This window comes from Pyxicephalus adspersus, chromosome 6 (assembly GCF_032062135.1).
Source record: "Pyxicephalus adspersus chromosome 6, UCB_Pads_2.0, whole genome shotgun sequence".
NCBI lineage: Eukaryota > Metazoa > Chordata > Amphibia > Anura > Pyxicephalidae > Pyxicephalus > Pyxicephalus adspersus.
Window position 1 is genome coordinate 50,466,877 of NC_092863.1, and position 20,566 is coordinate 50,487,442.

The 20,566-nt window shown below is 36.3% G+C and overlaps 1 protein-coding gene across 4 annotated transcripts in view; it reads right to left on the reverse strand.

Annotated features, from left to right (window-relative positions):
* Positions 1–20,566, reverse strand: part of ADGRD1 (adhesion G protein-coupled receptor D1) — a 312,771-nt gene that overhangs the window by 75,849 nt on the left and 216,356 nt on the right. For all 4 annotated transcript variants that reach the window (XR_011921431.1, XM_072415722.1, XM_072415721.1 and 1 more), the window contains exons 19-20: positions 11,740–11,806; positions 5,061–5,127 (exon numbers count right to left, since the gene is read on the reverse strand). Coding sequence is in view for 3 of the 4 variants with exons in the window: in XM_072415722.1 (XP_072271823.1) it covers positions 5,061–5,127; positions 11,740–11,806 (134 nt within the window). In the remaining variant the exon portion in view is untranslated. The remainder of the gene's footprint in view (positions 1–5,060; positions 5,128–11,739; positions 11,807–20,566) is intronic.

Sequence of the window (20,566 nt, forward strand, 5' to 3'; positions counted from 1 at the left end):
TTGTCCTTGTCTTCAGTATTATGACTTTTTCTTATTCCGGTCTGAGCTTTCATTAAACTCCATATGTTGCTATAAGAAACCTTCAACCTCTCTAGTTCACACAGGAAACAAGAAACAATGATTATGTAAATCATACTTGAGCTGCTCAGAGATTTGAAGCTTTAAGAAAAAAAAGTTTTAGGTGTAATAAATCAATGTTTCTTTTGTTCTGTATTTACAAGGCTAATTTCTTACCCTGATAAATGAAACATAACCTTGGCTGGAGCATTATGTTGGTTTCCTGTAATGACTTATTTTACAGTGCACTATTTTTTCACTATAATGTGAAGCCAGAGTTAGGAAGCTGACTTATATATGTGAGTCATCACGTCACCAAAGGTCATGCCCCCAGGTTTTAATTTCACTTGATTACCCCACCCAGAAGCCCTAACACTACCTCCAGTTTACCGAAGTATGCTTATTGCTTCAACCTTGGCCTCCTCGGGCATTTACCAAAGGAGGTTACAGCAACATAATCCCAAAAGTGATGAAATGTGTTTTGTACAATTTACTTTGCAACAAAACTAACTACTATACTTTAAAATGGTTCTAACCCTGAACTTATAAAAAGTGTTTTTTTCCAACTTAGATGACATTTTTTGAGGGAGCGGTTTATATTTGAGGTCGACATTATTTGCAGTATATTGTAAATGCTAAATAAATACGGACAGAGCAGTTGCTGCATACTTAATAGATTCTACCTTGGTTCAGTGATTAGGATAGCAGAAACAATAAATTGACAGCAGGTATCTGGAGGTGTTTTTAGCCACATATGGGGCCAATCAAAAGTTTCTGCTGTTGTAAAAAGGGCTGTGTAGTCAGATGCAATTATTATGTACTATGTATTATGTGTACTAACTCAAGCACCAACTCCACATGTGGCTACATCTTCCATGCAACTTCTGTATTTATTGCAAACTGCAGACCACAAGTGAGACACCCCATACATTAACAATATCTACAAGAAACCCAGTAATCATGTTCTACATGCTGAACCTCATTTCTGGATTTCAGTTTTTCTATTCTTATTTTTAAAAGCCTCCTGCAAGTGGAATGTTGTCAATGCAATAACTGCTATCACTATTCTCATAAAACTTAATGATGGCTGCCAAGTACTAATTGCAATTAATTTATGGTAAACAATGATTACATGTCAGGGACATTCTGTCTGCCTGTATACAATCAGCCATTGTGAATGTGACTTTAGGTGCATCAATAGGATTGCTCCTAGCTGCATGGCAGAAGTTGTAGATACATTTTAATCAGTTATTAACATATGCAAGACCACAAATATTGTTGCTCATAATTGAGATTTGTAGAAGTAGAAGGTCTCTCACATTGACTACTATGTCTTTCTACACAACATATTTTCTACACTGGAACTTAGCACAGACAATTTGGATTATAATAAAATTAATTAAACTAAAGTCCCATTTTGAACTTTTGTAATTCAGGCGAATATTGAACAAGGAGACAGGTAAAATCCCTTCTGCAAAATCTGCTCCTACCTTCATGATGGCCACCCAGCTGTTACATTTTTCTGCACACCACCAGAGAAACTCAGCAATCCTGGCTTCCCTTGTGCATACTTGGAATGAATGAACGCCTGCCCCTGCATGTGAGTTGCGTCATTGTGAGTTACAAAGCTAGATAAAGGCCGTCTTCAAGAATTTAAGAAGGAAGATGGCAGCTCCCTGTGATGGATCAGGTATAGCTGAGCAATTGCTTTTTTTAGTTCTGCTTTAAAATGATTGGATATCACAACAGTGATTGTAGAATAAAAGTGTCTGATTTACCTGTTGTGAATATCAGAGAAGTTACAGGCAGAGTACATCTGTGTTGTTGTTATGCTTTAATTAGGCATATTGTCATTGAATTTGTGTGCAGCACCACTTTGGTACTGGGTACCAATTTTCCAACCCTTCTAAAAGACTGAGATCACTACACCCAACAAGGAAAAGAACATGCAGACCAAAGTGTAAAGTGCGACCATCAGCCAGATCCATGTTGAGACAGAATTATTCTCCATACACAATCTTTTTGGTTGCTTTATTCCCCAAATGGGCGCAAGCAATCTCACTGAGATCTCTCCTGTGTCTTTGTTTCTTTTTTTGTCTTTTCTCCCTGGATTTCTTTTTCCCTAGACATTCATATTGGAATGTATTGTTTCTACAGGTACATCAAAAGGTCTGTTTGTTTTAGAGTAGCAAGCTGAAGATATTTAAACAGTTTCCAAGCTGCTTGGAGATACCTATCTAGGAAGGCAGAATGTGCAGGTAAATAAAATGTTATAAAGTAGAAATAAAGGCATATTCTCAAAAATTGGTTGAAGGGATAACAGGAAAAGGTAAGACACAAGGAAATGCATTGAAGAAAAAAAATAAACAAAACAGCAGTAAAAATAAAAGTAGAAATTGAACCCTTTGCAGAGTAGTAGTACTGTGCTGCAAAAACTGCAGTAACTGTATTAAAACACATGAAGTAGACAATATTATTTTCAGAGAACTTCAGTCATGTTATCACAGAACTGCACACATTCCTTCTTTATTTTCAAAGCAAAAATGATCTATTATAAGGTTTACATTTATTTGGTAGTACATTTACATGTTTGGTGCTTTAATGACAAAACACCTCCAACCATATACTTTATGTGGTTGCCTATGTTTTGGGTGTCACCTTAATATGTGATAAAATAATGCTAAGAAAGTGAGTTTGCCTTTTAAATCCATTAAGAAGCCTCAAGTTTACTTTAAAAAATTGCAGTATATGATACATCAGTTATAAACACTGCTACAGTAATTCGCATGCCAAGCTATACACAGTATTGTTTCAGCCACAAAAAGTGCAAAAAAGTGTTTACAAGTAGCTATTTACATTGCTGATTGCTAATGCAGGGTGACAATATTTACTAATAATAATAATTAAGCTTAAAGTCAGAACACTGAGAGTTGAGATTTCCAAAGTATATGTATTAGGAACTTTTACCTACAACAATACGGTAAATTTTGAAGACATTTATAATTATCTTCTAAAATTTATTCAGTGTGGGGGTTTTGTCTATAGCAAATCTAGTTGTATCTCATTTAGGAAAACATTGGACAAAGGCGTTCTATGTGTTTGCCACCCATGTAATCTTCCGAAGACAACTCTGACAGTTATGCAAAGATCTGAGACACATTTAGTACATTTATGCAAAAGTTTTATACAGAAATTTAAATTTTGTTATGCAAGGATTTGAGACTGAATAGCAAAATACATACACAATTATAAAGTTTCAGAATAGCAATTCAGAATAGCAGTCATTTGATTTTATAGTAGAACTGTCTCATAATTTGTCCTTTTGCTGTGTTTCTTTGCAACAAGATAGAAATATAAGCTGTTACTCTCCCAAACACCTGACATCATGTTGGTTTTGTAAGCTGTTTTTTGTTTTGTAAGCTGTATTTCTTGCATAGACAACATACATAATAGGCTAATACTATTAACTATTTTCTGTTTATGTTCATATATATATATTTTTCATATATTTAAACATTAGCCATCAGTATTATAGTATACTTTATGGCTAAAGTTATTCAGCGTATACAGTGATACCTCGTCTAACAAATTGGCCTGCTTTCAACTAACAATATTTTTTTCACTGTTTAAGAGACTTGGCTAACAAATAAGGACACGGCTAACAAATGTAAAATGTAATGTAATGTAAAAAAAAAGGCAGGAAGTAAGATGCCTGATAACATAATGACCAATGTACAGTACTTCCTGTATACTGTATCAGAAAGTGAGAGAGAGACATCGCTTTACATAAGAAGGGGCTTCCCTGCTGCTTGTGTGCTGGATGGAGGCTGGATGGGGGGAGCAGGGTGGTTTGCATGACTTGCAGAAGAAATCTTTTGAGGTTGTGGGTGATCTTAAGGACTGAGCTCTTCTGCAACCTCTAGTAACTCTTTAATGACCAAGACAAACTCTGCAGTTTTTTTCTTTTTCCATATAAAATGAATGTCTAGGCTCCATAAAGTTTTTATTTATTTTTTTGCTTTGTTTTTTTGCTTTGCTTGTGATTAACTCACAGTGAGGATTTTATACAGTAACTCATACCACGCTTCCTAAGAATATGTTGAGACTGTTCCAATTGAGAAGCTGTTATTCTCAGCCTTTGGTGAGTTTATGACCTTTTATATTGTGTTTTTTACTATTTTTTATAAAACCTATTTTTAAATTGTGGGCAGAATTCAGAACAAATTAAATTATTTTCTTTAGAAACCTACGGGAAATCACAATTTGGCAAACAAAGATTTTGGCTAACAAATGTGATTCCAGAACAAATTATCTTTGTTTGCTGAGGTATCACTGTATACTCGAATAAAAATAATTTCGATTTAGGGTACCACATTTAACTTAAAAAAAAGATGTCTTAAAAAAAGGATGAGTCCAGTGCAAATCAAATTTTAAAAGGGTGAAAATTAAATCTCATAGGCTCATTCTATATATCTTTTTTTGGTTTACCTTTTTACTAATTAAAGTATTTTGCACATTTCAGCTGGTTATAATGGGTGACCAGTGGCCAGGTTGGGTACAGGTAAATTGTGATGTGTCCTCATATAATGTCTGTAACAATCTCTAATAATGTTGCAGATGGTAAGAGACTGTTGTAAACTTCACATAATGATACAGTGCCATCTAGTCGTGTGGCCAGTGTATAAACCGATATTCTTTTTTTAATAGCATTTCAGGTTAAAAAAGTATTAGTTTATACTCAAATATATATGTCACCTTTTTGATATCCTGTCTGTACTACCTAATTTGATTACATTGGTTTTTATACATATATACTGTAACTTTTTGCTGAACCGTTCTGTGTTTTTTGTATAGAGTAGTGGATGCACAAAAATGAATCTCATGCATCACAACATATATGTATTTTGGAAAGTATTTTTTTAAAGTCTTTACTTATAAAGTTCACTCATTTGGTATCTGAGAATTATATAATCTTAAACAACAGCAGATCCTATAATACTTACCACAATAACAAACAATGCAGGTGCCACAAAGGCCCATATTGCTCCTTTCTGCAATGACAGCCAACAGCTGAAAAAGAAAATGTGTAGTTTAACACAGAGAAAACACGAATTTAAAAAGAAAAGAAAAAAAAAACTACAAGCAACAAAATATAAGTTTTCATTCATGCAATCCAATTCAGTATGTACAATACCTAAATCTGAATATAATGCAATTTATTGTAGCTAGATCCATCAGCTCCCTGTATGCTTCTAGGCAGGACAGCAGCTTCTGGCTGCAAAATTTGGTATTGTGTAACTTCCCTTTTTCTGTCTGAAAGGTAGCAATGGGCCCATAAATGGATGGTCTGAGCTTTCAAATGGGTCAGAAACTGGTGTTCTCTGAAGATTAAATTATTAAAAGCAAAATAGTTTATACACTTAGAAGGCCTGTTTTTCAACAGCCGAACTGCCCTCTATACTATACCCCAACTGAAACACTACCCATACATCAACATGTTTTCACATAAGATATTAAAAAGATCTCAACCTTTTATTAGAAATAAAAAGAAACAAACATATCAAAAGAAGACCTCATATTGAACCTATGCTAAAAATGAAGAACACACTGCAGGTACGCCACCTAGAGACCATTTGTGGGTACTGAAATGACATCCACACCAAATCCTGGACCCCTTTAGTACATATTATCTTTACATAGATGGCTACCCTGTAAACTAGGATGACACCCTAAAGAGAAAATTACAGTTCAACTTGATAAACAAAGTGTGTAGAATTATTCTAGTGCTCTAGTGAACCACTCTCTATTACTTTCAAGACTATAAGGGACCCACAGTCAGTTTGGAAAAGATTACCAATATCCAGTCAGTCAGGTCTCCATCAAGTACTTTGGGCACCTCTACTATGGTCACTCACTGGGTATCTTGAAACTTACCTTCAGCATACACCAATCATTGGTCTCCAAAACCCCCTGAGGAAGCCCTTTGGGCGAAAAGCGTCGCGTACCTAGATTTTTTCTGCTGACATCATTTATATGAAATAGATCTTTCTCAGTTTGACACAAATATCCAGTGTATTAGTACTGTGTTGTCTAGGTTCCAGCACAGTAGAACTATGTTTAGTTTTTAGTTCATTTCAAAAGTATTGAATAAATAAATTTGTTTCCTTTACACTGTTGATACGTTACCTGTAAAGGCCTATATCTACTGCTCTTACAATTGTAATAAAGGTCATTTAGGTAGATAGTAGATTGAATATTTGGGTCAACTGTAAGGAATGATTTCAACTGAATGTAATTACGATCATGATGTCAATCAATTACATTAATAATGCCCCTAACAAGCACCAGCCAGTGGAAGTGCTCATGCTATTTACCCTTATATTATTTATTGGTCTTGCATGGCTGATATTTATATTAGGTATGAGTTTGTAACTGCATACCTGTAAGTCTGTTTCTGTACACAGTGGGTACCAGTCTGCTGTATACACAGAATGAGCTAACTTAACTTAGTTCAAAAGTTTGTTTGGTTTTATTGGAACAGAACTAAATGTGGAAAAATACTAAAGTTAGCCCAATTTTAAACAGCAACACTATTTAAATCTAAGAATTTTTTTTACAATTGAAAATTGGAAGCAGGAAGGTGCATTACTGCAGAAGGGACAGGGGATACCTACCCGCCTGATTCCAATATTTTTTAAAGTACACTAAGCTGTGTATGTGTAGTTCAGTGTAGGATGCTGGGATATACTGAGTATCCTGGCATCCCCCGGGGCTGCTGGAACGGAATGAACATCCTTAAAATAGAAGTAAAAAAATTGTGATTAGGCAGGTAGGTTTATTTTATCGCACAAAAGGACATCACCTGGCTTTTCTGTGTCTGATTGCAATTTTTGAGTTTTAGTTTCAATGTATTTTTTGTCCATTTATCTACCTGTAAGGGACTGTTCCTAAACTCGTCAAAATAATGTATGTTATGCAGAATCAACAAATGTACAGCAGATGTTAAGTTACATTTGCTTTCTTTGACACACTGGACCTAATTTATTAAAGCTCTCCAAGGCTGTAGAGGATACTCTTTCATCAGTGAAGTTGGAATGGATTTCCTATTTTGTTAGAAATAGTTTTCAATCCTGGGCCAGATCCCTTCCAGTGTAAGGTGTATCCTCTCCAGCCTTGAAGAACTTTTTTTAAAATGAGGTCCACTGTATTGTTAAAGTCGGTATTTAACTTATGATTGATGATGACTGATGATTTACTTAAGAAGTTGAACATTTTGAAACAATAAACAGTTAAGTGTGTTAACTGAAGTGTACTTTTTATACCCAATCATGTGCATATAAAAGCAGTAGAACTTTTTTCAACATCTTGCTGGGGCTAGCAGAAGATTCTCTGGTAAATAAATTCCAGCCATGACTCCTCATGACCTATTGACTGAGACATATTTGATTTAAAATGTAAAAGTACAAAATAGGCACAATACTATGAAAAAGAACAAGAATTTATAAAATAGAAAAGAATGATGGAAACAACCTTACTGAAACCTTCTTTTGGTAAAACTGCTAAACTTTAATTTAATATTATTTTCTAGAAAAGTTGAAGGATCCAGTCCCTAAGGAAACGTAAGGAGCTCTTAAAGTTGAATACAAAGAAGTGCTGAGCATCTAAGGGCTAAGAAACAAAGACTGGTGCCTCAAGCAATATCTTCTGTGCTAGAAGAATGGTTGAAAAGATACTTTCTTTCAGCAAAGTTTTTGAGAATGTTAGCAGTGCCAGCAGGGCAAATTTTCGTTTTCAATAAAGAAGCAAATGATTTAGCATAGTGAGAGAGAAAACAGCTCTGAAAGCAAAACACAATATATGGCAAGCTTTAAGCCTATTTGTTGCTGATGTTGAAGGATTTAGCAAAAGAAATATATGTATCTGTATCAGTTTTTTGGAAGGCGGCTCTCCTGGGCATTTGATAAATGGCCACGTTAATGCTTGTCATTGTACTCAGTCTATAAACCTGAAAGGGGTTTATTCTTTGAGCAGTGATGGAGTGATCTAATCTCATGTTCCCAGGGTACATATTTTGAGGATGTAGGCACATGTGGCATTCTGGCAAGAAAAATGAGTGCCTGGTGCCAGTCAGCTCTCTTTCTACATTGCTTATTCTACACTTGGAGATGAAATCATTTCCAGCTTTTCATTTGTACTGAAAGATCAGAACATAAGCAAGCAAAAGACTGGTGACTCAAAAAGGCAATTTCTTCAGCCAAATTTATCCTGCTATTTTTTTTTTTTCATCTTAGATGCTTTGCCTTCCATGAACTTTTTCATACCTTTTAAACATTAATAAAGATTGCTAGGTAGAATGAACATTTATTTTTTCTCTGTTTTGGCATGATGAGTATTGAGAGTCTCTGTATTTGAATAGTAGGACTTTATTCTCCTAAGCTCTGTTGACTCCTTGGTTATTTGTGGAAGATAGAAACCTATATACGATAAAGTCATAGACAAAGAAAAGTCTACTTGTGCTGGCTGGACCCACTCCCCAGATCATTTACTGTATGTAAATAAAATTGTATCTGTAAAGGATAAAGTTACAATCATACTTACCTTACCTTTGTTTTTTGTCCACAGCATCTAGGAGATGATGACCTCAACACTATTTACATTTAGAATCCTACAGAACACAGATAAATCTCACAAGAAGATGCTCTTGTAAAAAACAAATGTGATTTCTGTCAAGATTTTGTCTGCTCTGTGTTTCAGAGGATGCAATCTGAAATGGTGGTGATCTCACATCCAGTGATACAGAAGACAGGGTATGTTCTTCACCTTCATGATATCATGGTATCACTTCATGATACTAACAGGGCCCAGTCAACGTCATTTTATTTTACTGGCTGGCTTTAAAAAAATAGTCTTTTCTATTTAAAAACAATTACTGTAATGATGCAGAATATAAATTGATTTAATAAATCTCATATACATGATCCAACACTCTAATGCTTTCCTCCACAGCTTGAATCCAAAAATCATTGGGCTGGATTTATTAAAGTTTTCCAAGACTAGAGAAAATAGAGTATCATGAGTAAACCTAGGTGATCCAGCAAACCTGGAATGGATTTCTTAAACTAAATTTGCTACTAGCTGGCAAATGTTTTCAATCCTGGGTCAGATCCATTTCAGGTTTGCTGGATCACCCAGGTTCCCCCAGGTATAGTCTCTATTGCCCAGCTTGCCTTGCACTTTTTTTGTCATACTTGTCTTTTGTAAAACTTCTCTTAGGAGCTGTGAATTCTTATTTGCAGCCTTATTCAGGCCCTTTGTCTACTTCCATCTCACTATGCCATACATATATATATATTTAAATATATATATATGTGTGTGTGTGTGTTCCGTAAATACACAGTATGACACATCCTATAGCACCAGCTTCCTCTGCAGCCCTGGACAGCCTTTGAAGGGAATTGCTGCTAGTAGACTTTCTTCCACTGGAAATTGATTGGACAATACTGTGATCACAGGTCTGAACAATGGGAAAAAGTAGCTATGAAATGTCCAGCATGTGTCACTGATCCTGCTGCTATTAGTGCCTGAATGAAAAGTCTCTCCCAGGACCCCAGAAAAAAAAGGTCCAGCATTTAACTTTCCATGTAGGAAGGCAATAAAAAAAATAGCAGTCATTACACATGCTTTCATTTCTTCATTAATATTTTTTCTGATATATCTGTATCTCAACCTAGGAAAAAACACCTGTTTGAATTTTTTTGGCAGTGCCATGGGAGACCTGATGATTTGCTTTTACTTGTTCCTTTTTCCCCTTGTTTTTTTTTCTGATTATCCACGCTTTGTTCCAGTGCCTCTACAGTTTTTATTAGTATGTCCTTAGATCTTGGAACAACATCTATTTAATCAGCATAACCCAGTATCTGTATTTGTTTGATAAAAATGTAGCCTATGGTTTGTATTCCTGCCTCTCTAATAACTTTCTTCTTTAAAATGTTCTTTCTTTTTATCTCCACATAAGTTCTCTATTGTTATCATTGTATATCTATTGTGTACTCTATTGTAAAATGCTGTGGACTTTGCAGCCTCTATATAAATAAAAGAATTATAGTAATAGCAACTTCACTGTGTTTTCTGTAGTTCTCTAACAATAAAAAACAGAAATATGACCTACTGTCAGTAAGCACTAACCAAAAAGGTCCCTTTTTATTTTTCATCATTAGTATTTGTGATCATAAACCTGCGTCATTTCCTGATTGTTAATTTTTAGTAGTGGCTTTTTGTTAACCTTAGGGGGAAAGTTCTTGAGACCGTTACTTAAAAAAGCCATATATGGAATCTTGAGAAAATAAAACTCCCATGTGCTGATGAATTAAAAGTTCATCTATAATTACTTGGTTAGGAGTACTGCAACTAGTCACAGGAAGAAACCTGTAAGCGCTGGAAAATAATCAGTTGACAACTCCCACTCTGGTGCTCTAAAGCAGACTCTCAAGATGACATTATTTTATCTCTACGTTCCAGTCAATATTAATTTGTGTCGCTGGTGACTCACAAGCTGCATGCACTTTTTGAGTAATAATTATGGTACATTAAACTAATCCTTCCTTGGCATTAGGTATGAAGCTTGTAAGATTAAATAAAGTGCCTTAATACCTTAAAATACTTGGTTGCAATTTCCTAAAAAATGTGTTTTAAACGTAAAGGCTTAGAAATTGTTTTGATTATTTAGCAGCTAAGCTTTGAAAAGAATTTAGGTCTATTTTGTCAATGTTTAATATAATATGTGTACAATTTATTTGCTAGTTGACAACCAGAACAAACTAACTTTATTCTTTCAGATCAGGTACTACTGGTTGCCCAAACACAACTTTAGGCAAGCTAACCAAAGTTTCTTGGATAAAGCACCACTGGTTGCCTGAACATACCTCTAGGCAGAATACCCTAAGTTTCTCAAAGCAGGTAGGAAATCTTCTAATCTTTTTGTTTCAGTGACTACTGCCAAAGAATGGAATTCCCCTTCTTACTTGTTGAAGCAGAAAGTAAGTGTAAATCTACTCTAGGGACAGGCGATGATAAAATAATCTCACTTGCCTGACTGCAATTTTTTAATTGCACTCACCTGTCTCACTCCATCATGGACCCCAAAATCTACTTCCTTTTCTCTTCACACGTGCCCACTCTTATTTTGCAAAGAGATCTTTGGTGGTCCGCGGCTCTGGCCGATCTGCCCCCCCGCGGGCTCAGAAGAAGGGAATTGGAGGCCTCGGGGCGGTGGGCAGGTTATCTCTCTGAACACAACCCGCCCACATGGTAACATGACGTCACTCTGGGTGAATTTTCTTCTCTTTTGAGTGACACATAGGCAGGGGTTTTACCGATACCAATGATCTTTTTGTCTATTTGTAAAGTTGACACTATTTCCACTGGCTAGCAATGTAAAAGAAATGTTCCCACTAACCACCAAACTAATATAATATAATGCGTGGATAAAGTATTCATAGGAGAGGTTCCTTTAAGACCTGAAAGGTCTTTCAAGAGTTCCTCAATGTTAAAAAGGTCCAGAAATGCTGTCTCCCTCTTTGCTGCATGTGCAATTCAAAACTAACTTTTTTATTTTTTTAAATCTGTGATTTGCTTCTAGCTACACATCAACAATTGTATTATGTACTTGTTTATTCTACTTACTTTTCACCTTCTCCATAGCTATCCAAAGCAGATGTTACAGACACGATGCAGATCACTAAGGATGAACCTGAGAAAAGTAAGATTTATATTAGGGAAGTAACTGACTGTTGAGTTATCTTTATAAATAATGCCCTAGATATATCTCTTTCGAGCAAAATACAGGATTTCAATAATAGAATTATAGAATACTAGTTAATATTTAACTGAAACTTTTCCAGTTATAGCCAAAAAAAGGTTGCAAAACAAGACATGAAAAAAATTGCTACTATTGGGTATAGTGAATTGACAAGATCATTAATTATAAATTCTCTAGCTTGTGATATGATTATGTTATTTGGGTGTTAAAGTAAGCCAGCTATGATATGATAAACATGACTGTTAAACCTTTACTGGAAAATTATCTCTGGCTTGTTTAATAGGGTGAAGAGCAATGTACAAATAGCAATGTACCCATAGCAACCACAAATCATTTATAAACCAAGGAAAACAGCATTTGATTACATAAACGGACAGCCATCATTAAATACAGAACCTTACATCTTAAAAATAAAGCAAAGGAGCTGATTCACTAAAGCTAGGCTGTTCATTTAGGAAAATGAATTATCATTCTGTAGGGGATAATTTACTTAATTTAGTGAATGAGGTAAAAAGTCACTATGGAACTAATATTTAATCAAGTGAAAGGAAACGTAAAAAATTATGATTTTAGCTGGCACATGATTGCTAGCAGATTGGTAACCTACTTTGCTAAGTAAAGGTCAAGGTCTAAGTGAGGTCAAAGGCTCACAAGTTTCCCAGTGCAAAGGAGACTATACTAGCAGTCTTAAGTCTTTAAACCATGATATTCATATAAGTGTGTATCCAAACCAAACCAGAATTTGTATTTAATTGCAACCTACCAGTGGAATCGTTTTTGCTTATTCCAACTTGCTTACTTTATTTTCACTTACTGATCCTGTCAGTAACACACTTCTTGTTCTAGACTTACAATACTCACTCACTGTACTGTATTTATGGAAGTGCAGAATTTTACCCCTTAGAACATAATGTTAAGATAACAAAACACCTACCACTCTACTCAACTAAACTACATAAGTAGAGGTCTTCCCCAGTCCATAGATCAGTGTTTCTCAACCAGGGTTACTTGAGCGATGAGTAGTTTGCGACTCCCAGGTCAGTTTTACTAATACCAATGATCTTTTTAGCTATCCATAAAGGTGACATTCTTCCCACTGGCCTGCAATGTAAGAAGCATTCTTTATAATGACCTCAACACTAACGTACTGTGAGTTCTGGATAAAGAATGGCTCTCTGAAGACCTGAAAGTTATTTCAAGGGTTTTCCTATTGTAAAAAGGTTGAGAAACACTGCTCCAGAGAGTGGACAGTGGTGGACAGTGCAGCCGTGGCTTAGCATGTTAGAAACACGTGGATTTTTGGCAAGATCAACAGGTGTTTTTTTCTTTTTTTAATCGTCAGACAGATGTAACAAGGCACTTTTAACGGTACATTTAAAAGACAGAAATGTAACAAATAAGAACATTTCGTTGTTACGTAGTTTAAGGGATTACATACCTTACATACTTTAATGTAAAGTAATGTCTGTCTGGTGAGTTTTACTTTTTATCTAGGTTGTAGAACTTGAGTAATAAAGCGTTGCAAGTGTTGTTCTCAGTAAACAGATATTTGATTCTATAACAGTAGTCAGGGTTTGATACAAACAACTCTTTACATATATACGTACCTTGGAGTGATTTTAGCATAGATTTTATCATTATTTCAACAACCTTAGAGAACAGTTATCGATTGACTGCTCTAAATTGTTATAAAGGAAACTGTGGATAGTTTCTGTAGATTACTGTTCTTTGCACATTATTGCTGTTTTTGTTATGCCATACTAAATATGCCTGACAGTGAGAACAAGGGAAATAATTGTCTAAACAGTTCAAAGAACTATAATGATGTAATACATGGACTGTTTCAAAACAGAAAACAGCAATGTGCAAAATGTTGTATGCCATAGAACACAGTTAAGATTTTTCCTATGGAACTAATTTTAGAAAAATGAAATCTCCTTGGTGGTATGGATTACTGCAATGTGGTAGCACTGTTCCCAAACATAGCAATGCTGATCTATACACATACGTTACAAAACAATATTATTAACATCACAGTACAAATGTTTTTAAAGCAGAAAGTCAATTACACCACAGGACTCATGGAGGTTAGGGTGGTAGGAGATGACGGTAATTTTTAAGTTAAAGAGATCTTGTGGCAGGCTGAGACATATTTTGCTGTAAATGCAACTGCACACTACACTTCAATACTTTGGGCTCTATTTTGTAAAACAAGGAATCAGACATTCTCTCAAACATTTTCTTGTGGGTATCCATGTGTTTTGATGGCATTAATTGACTTCCACCAGGAAATATTTGAATAAATAGAGCCTGAAGTGTATTTTGAATACAGAATACATCCTGTTCTAACAAAACACCCCCTCAAAATTTCCCTGGTGGGAGTCGTCTATGTGTTTCAATGGCAGTAATTGATTCCCACCCAGGGAATGTTTAAGTCCTCCTACTTACTCCTTACCTAAAATTACTCCCTTGTGGCTTCTCTTTGTTAACCTGAGAGCAATAAAACTGGAATAGAAGTTGGATCTATGGTGTGCAGTTTTGTACATTTTTTGCTATGTCTCCCAGGGTAGGGACCTAGGACAAGACTGTACCAGAGGCGGGTAAGAAACACATTATTTTGTGGAAAATGGAGCAGTCATATTAAACTTTTCATGCCATTGTTTTAAACACTCATCATCACAGCTGCTTCTTACCTCCACAAACACTAAGGCAGTTAATGGCACATTGGTGTCACACCATGCATTGGCTCTGCTTGGTGGACATTATATCTATGGTTGCATAGAAAGGAAAGTAAAATGTTAAGTTGTTCTTGGATTTTATGTAAAACTAATGTGCTCACAAGGCTTTTCTCTGTAAAGTAGTTCAGTTTTAAACATGCCGCATTGTTTAATCAGCTAATTACTATATGCTCTGATTAAAGAAGTCATGGTTAAATGGAATTTGACTCAGAAGAGCTCTTTTTTGTTCAGTACTGAATAACTTATCTCCAGGAAATATTCTTCTACCCTTCATCCAACATAATTAGGTTTTCATGGGTTACTACGCATGGGAACATCTTTAAACTGTAGTCCCCATGGCTTTCTATTCATAATATCCTTACACGTAATTTGGATTCCTCTAAGGTAATATGCAACACCCTGCATGCATTCTTCATGAAGCACCACTACTATAAGGCCAGGCAGTAATGAGAGCTAGTACATAAATAGAAACAAATTGCCAATCCGCAATTGGAAGAACTTAGATGAAATACTGATGCCATATAGTAATAAACACTACAAAGTTCTGTTATAAAGAAGTTATCTTGTCATGTGCATGTGCCAGAGTAGTTTGGAACTGGCAGAGTAACCCTCATGACTTCAGGTGAATATAGTTTCTTTACTGCATTATTTAAGCACTTACCTGTGGGTTTCATGTTTAAGGAACCCAAGTATTATATACCTAGAACACACTGTATATTCATCTGCTTTTGCAACTGTAGCATGCAATGCATTCTGTTAAACCTCATCCCTCCCCTGATCCCTATATTTAGTGAAAAGTGGCAACATTATGTAGTATTTGGCCTTACGTTTGTGGTTAGGAATTATGTATTAAATACCTTTTGGCATTTTGGAACACTGAAGGAACTCTCACCCTCTCTTCTCCATCTGCCTGCAATGGCAAACTCTGCAGCAGAGAAAAGCATTTCCAGTGGCATTTGGCAGCTCGTCCCCAGCTACATTTGATGATTGCTCATGCTTACCCCAACATCACTGCAGAACTAATCCTTTTTTTCTTTGTTGTTGGTGACAATTACATCAGCAAGAAACCCTTCATCAGGCGGGTACTGCCTGATGACTGTACTGGGTTGGTGCAGGCACATCTGCAGAGCTGACTGGATCAACAGTCCCCTTATTTTAGATAAAGAGCTATTAAGTAACCTGGAGAGAAGATTTAGGTAAGACATTTTAAGGTAAATCGTCATTCACAGGTTCCCATAAAGCGGAACTATCACCACAGTTTTTACTTTATATGTAGAAGGGTAGATAACCCTTCAATATAAACTAAAAATATGTTGTTGTTTTTTTCAATAAATGCCTTTTTTTAAAAAGACTGAATGGGAGCACAGAGCCTTTTTGGGATATGCATGTCACGATTTCCAGGTGGCTTGGGCTGCTCTTTCTGCGTATACCCGATCTCAACGCTTCCTCTGCCCCAGGACAAAGCAAGAAACCATAACAACACGGGTCTGTATGGAAAACAGTTCCAGGGGCACCAACGGATCTGCACAAGTAAATAATTAAAATTTTTAATGTAAGTGTAATTTTCTTAATTTTACTTTAAGATAAGAAAATTTAAAAAGCATGGGGTAAGGGTTAGAGCAGTTGGCAAAATATTAATTTTCCTTTATGTTTGCTTTTATTCTGAGGAAATATTTTACGAATATTAGACAAAAATGGAGCATGTTGTTTTTTTTGTTAGGCTTACAAACATTATAATGTCCCTATTTAATAATGTCTATGGACTTTTCAAACTGAATATGTCTCTGAGTCATTATTTGGATAAGGCATCTCTTAATATGGAATGTAACACATATGCTGCTTAGCAGTCAAAGATGCCTCTTGTGGCAGTGACTAGTCGCCACGGCTATGACTCCCATCACACCATGTCTGCATAATTGTGTTTTCCTCGTTGTAAAAATGCAGATTTGTACAACGCAACAACATGAATACTTTCATTTCAAGTAACGGCTAAGTGATTTTGCTCAGAGCAGTTGGAGTGAAACTGCAGGCAATGAACATGACATACAATTTCAAAGTTTACATAATAACAGTAAGGAAGAAAGCTGTATAGAAGAATGTTTTCCTTTGCAAAGATTATCCTCCCATCTACAGAACCTGTCTGATTCCTTATGCTTCCATTAGAGCTGTAGAATGTAGCAGATTGTTCTCTTTTGTACAAGCAGCTGCCCCTCATTCATGAACTACACATTCATGTAATGCAGCAAGCACTAAAGAGATGATATTTACTATTCCTCCTTACTTTTCAAGGACCCCCTCGAGTCTGTGTGCTTGCTGGAGAGCACAGCCAGCTGCAAATTGCTTTAAAATAAACATGAAACAGCTTCTTCTGTTTGATAGCTACCCAGAAAATCGGACACAAAAATCTGATTCTGGCAGTGCTGACAGTAGCAAAATAAAGGTATTGTTATAAACAATATCATGATAGATCTGTATCCATGAATTAATAAAAAAACATGAACTTTATAGTTGTTATTTTTTTTTAAAACCCATGTCATGTTTTTATTTTGCTGTCAATAGTGTACTATTCCAGGGATTTCTCTTCACTTTCTTTATTGTAGACATAACCATAAACAAGGGGAAGTCTTTTGAAATTAGGGGACATTCCCCCCTAGACATCTGACACCCTAACAACTGTCCCCAACACAACATACATTTAACTGGATTTTCTCTACCTTTCACTCCAAGAAAGAAACAATTCAATAAAAGTTACATATTTTACTAAGCATGTTTTACTTCCAAGGTGAACTTTAGGTCCATGTCATATTAGCAAGTTTGTAGCAGTAACAGAATCACTGCCCTGAAGTCAGCATTTAAGAGCTAAACTCTGGTCTCGTTCTATCTGTAATACTGACATCTTTTTTGTTCTTCTCATTCTTTTGTACATCATTTTTGGCCATCAAGATTTACCATGCCTAGGGGGTGTTACTCCAATGCAGGCCCGTGGTTGTTCATTCAGTCCTGGCAGCTGCAGAAACCTAGATGTGCCAGCAACCAAACAATTTTGACAGTTAAAAGGAGTGATCAGGCAGCTGAGTATGTTTTATTGAAGAAGGGTTGTTGCCTGTCCCTTTCTGCAATTGAAACCCTGCCGTAGTACACATGTGTGGAAAGTGGGACTTTACTTGCGCTTTAAGACCAAGACAATACAATGGACTTTTTAAAGTACTTGTCCTTTTTTTTTGTTCTTAAGTGCACCAAAATGCACAGACTCATCTCCTCCTTTACATCTCCCCATTGTGGTACAGTCCCCATTTGCCAGTCCATTGTGGTCCATTCCGAACGTGCTTCAGGGAGGCATACACGATGAATTGCACTGCACCGTAACCTGGATGTAACTCTGGATGTAACTAAAAAGGTGTGTTAGGCCCTGGTCAGTACCAGAATTCTCAAGACACCAGTCCCCCAATCTAATGCTGCAGTCTTCACCTATAGCAGCCCCCGCTCAGCCTCAGGAGACTGGTTGCATATACCAGCACTCAGTTGCCCCCGGGACTTAGTGTGCAAGAGATGGTGTTTGGGGATGGGCCAGCAGCTGCCCAGAAGCCCACAGATACACAGTACAGAATTACCAGGGAATCCAGAAACAAGCCAAAATCAAACACAGGAGACCAGTCCACCAAACAAGGTACAAAGGAGAAGGCAAAAGCAGAGTCAGGGTCACAGGCAAAGGTCAGTCCAGGATGAGTTCAAGCGGATTGTCAGGAACAGGCAAAGGTAAGCAACAGAAAACCACTCAGAAACTCTCCAGCACAGATAAGCCCAACTAACGCTATATCAGGCACTGGTGATTGGGAGCAGAGAGGCTTTAACCCCCCTGGCGTTCTAATTCTGTCTGTTTTTTTACACATAAAGCGTTACATTGTTTTGCATGGAAAATTATTTTACATTGTAGGCATACAATTCCTAGGCATACCTCAATGAAATATGTCCAATAAAATTAATAAATTTAATAATAAACTTTAAATAAAGAAAAAAAATCTGTTAAAACAAGGGTGCATAAAATTACTGAAAACTGTAAAATAACTGTTTAATAAATATATAATACTATTATACGTATATATTATAGAAAGATTTTTTTGTATTGGATTTAATACAGCTATTTTGTATTGAATCTAATACAAAATTATTTGAATTTCCCGGCGCGCCTCCCGCCCGCACTGAAGCATGCACTGGCGTCACAGGGGAAACCCCGGGAACGTCACTGCATTTGCCGGCTGAAGATCGGAGAAATAGGACGCTGCCCGAGGATGAGATTCGTCGGGCAGGACGCCAGGGGATACGATGGGACAAGGTAAGTGTGTGTTTTTTATTGTTCTTAGCTACCCTGAGTGTGGCTCAGGGTTACAGCTTTTTGCATAGGAATACCGCCAGGAGTGTTAAATTCCCAGCAGCCAATAGCAGTACAGGGCTGAGTCAGGAGCTGATCAGTCTCTAGAACCCCCTTCAGCTGTGTACAGCCTAACAAAGGATGCTGGGGATTCCATAAATCTGAGAAGCTGCGCAGCTAAAGGGAAGCAGGGGCTGCTGTTATCTTAGTTCTCCTGGCTGCTGCAAATGACATCTCCGGACAGAACAAACAGTGTTTTATTTTGCGATGACACTCAGCACGAATTCGTCGGCCGGATGAGCATCTCCTAACAGTGTGACTTTAGCATTGGTGTTTTGTTGTGGGAAGACTTCTTGCAGCATTGATAGCTAACTACAGAATTTCCAACTTAGGGAGCTTGTCATGTTGTCCAACTCAGCTGCTGATTACCATGGCACACATAGGTAAGCAACATAGGTAAGCATTGAAGTCATCTAAGGAGCTAACCTTTGTAGCTGCTTTATGTTTTTACTATTAAGTCCTTGTTTAACTAGTAGAATTTAGAAGGAAAGTTTTCCATCAATCAAACTTTTTAAATTCTTCGAGTACAGGTTAGAAAAACAGAAAAGGCAGGCTGCCACAGACAATAGTATATTTAAGGCACTTTGAAAAAAGAGATTTCCTGTGCCCACTGCCACTGATAAGGACAAGGCATACTACAATAACTGTGCTTTTTATTTACTCCCGCTGATAAATTTCCTCCAACTCTATTTTACTACATTTTATTCAATTAATCCTCCTATATTAGTGAAGGTGCTGACATGTGTGGTGTCCCTATTCTTAACCTTCTTCAAGTTCATAAGATTACCATCACACTATTCCATAAAACTTCTGAATAGAATTTAAAAGTAGATGACACCAGCTTAACCTCTAGTAAATCTCAATCACAATTCACAACCTTTCCTGATCTCACCAGGATAAATATTTTATTGCAATCTTTTTGACTGCCCTGGACTATCAGAGATCAAGCAATGTATGTTGATCAATGTGAATCACTGGAATCTAAGACCACAAAAATAGAAATATGTTGCATTTTGAGCAAGAGCCTCGGATGAGCTGTTTTACAAAAAGCATTGCTAAGGAAACACTTGTCAAAGGAGCAATGATACAGATATTTTATGAACTGTATAGATATCCTTCTTTTTATTATTGTGATGCCCTGAACTGGTTATTTAGTCATTTTCCATACAGTGTTTCTCATGTTTGAATAGCACACATGGTAGATTAGCATGTTTTATAAAAGATCATTCGCTTTGGTACTCAAATATTCATGATTTCTCCATCACTAAAGATTAATGGTTCATGTTACAGTGTTTGGATTCTAAAACATCTGTGGTGGAATAAAATTATTTGCTAACAAATGTTACACTAGTATGGTGACTACACAAAAAAGGAATGTACCTGATAGCAAGAATACTACTTTTGAACATTATTAGAAAACCACCACACTTTACAAAAATAACCTATTTTATAGACTGTAAGCTTTAAATATGGACAGGATCCATGAGAGGGTAAGTAGGATACAAAGTCAATCTAATCTTTAAA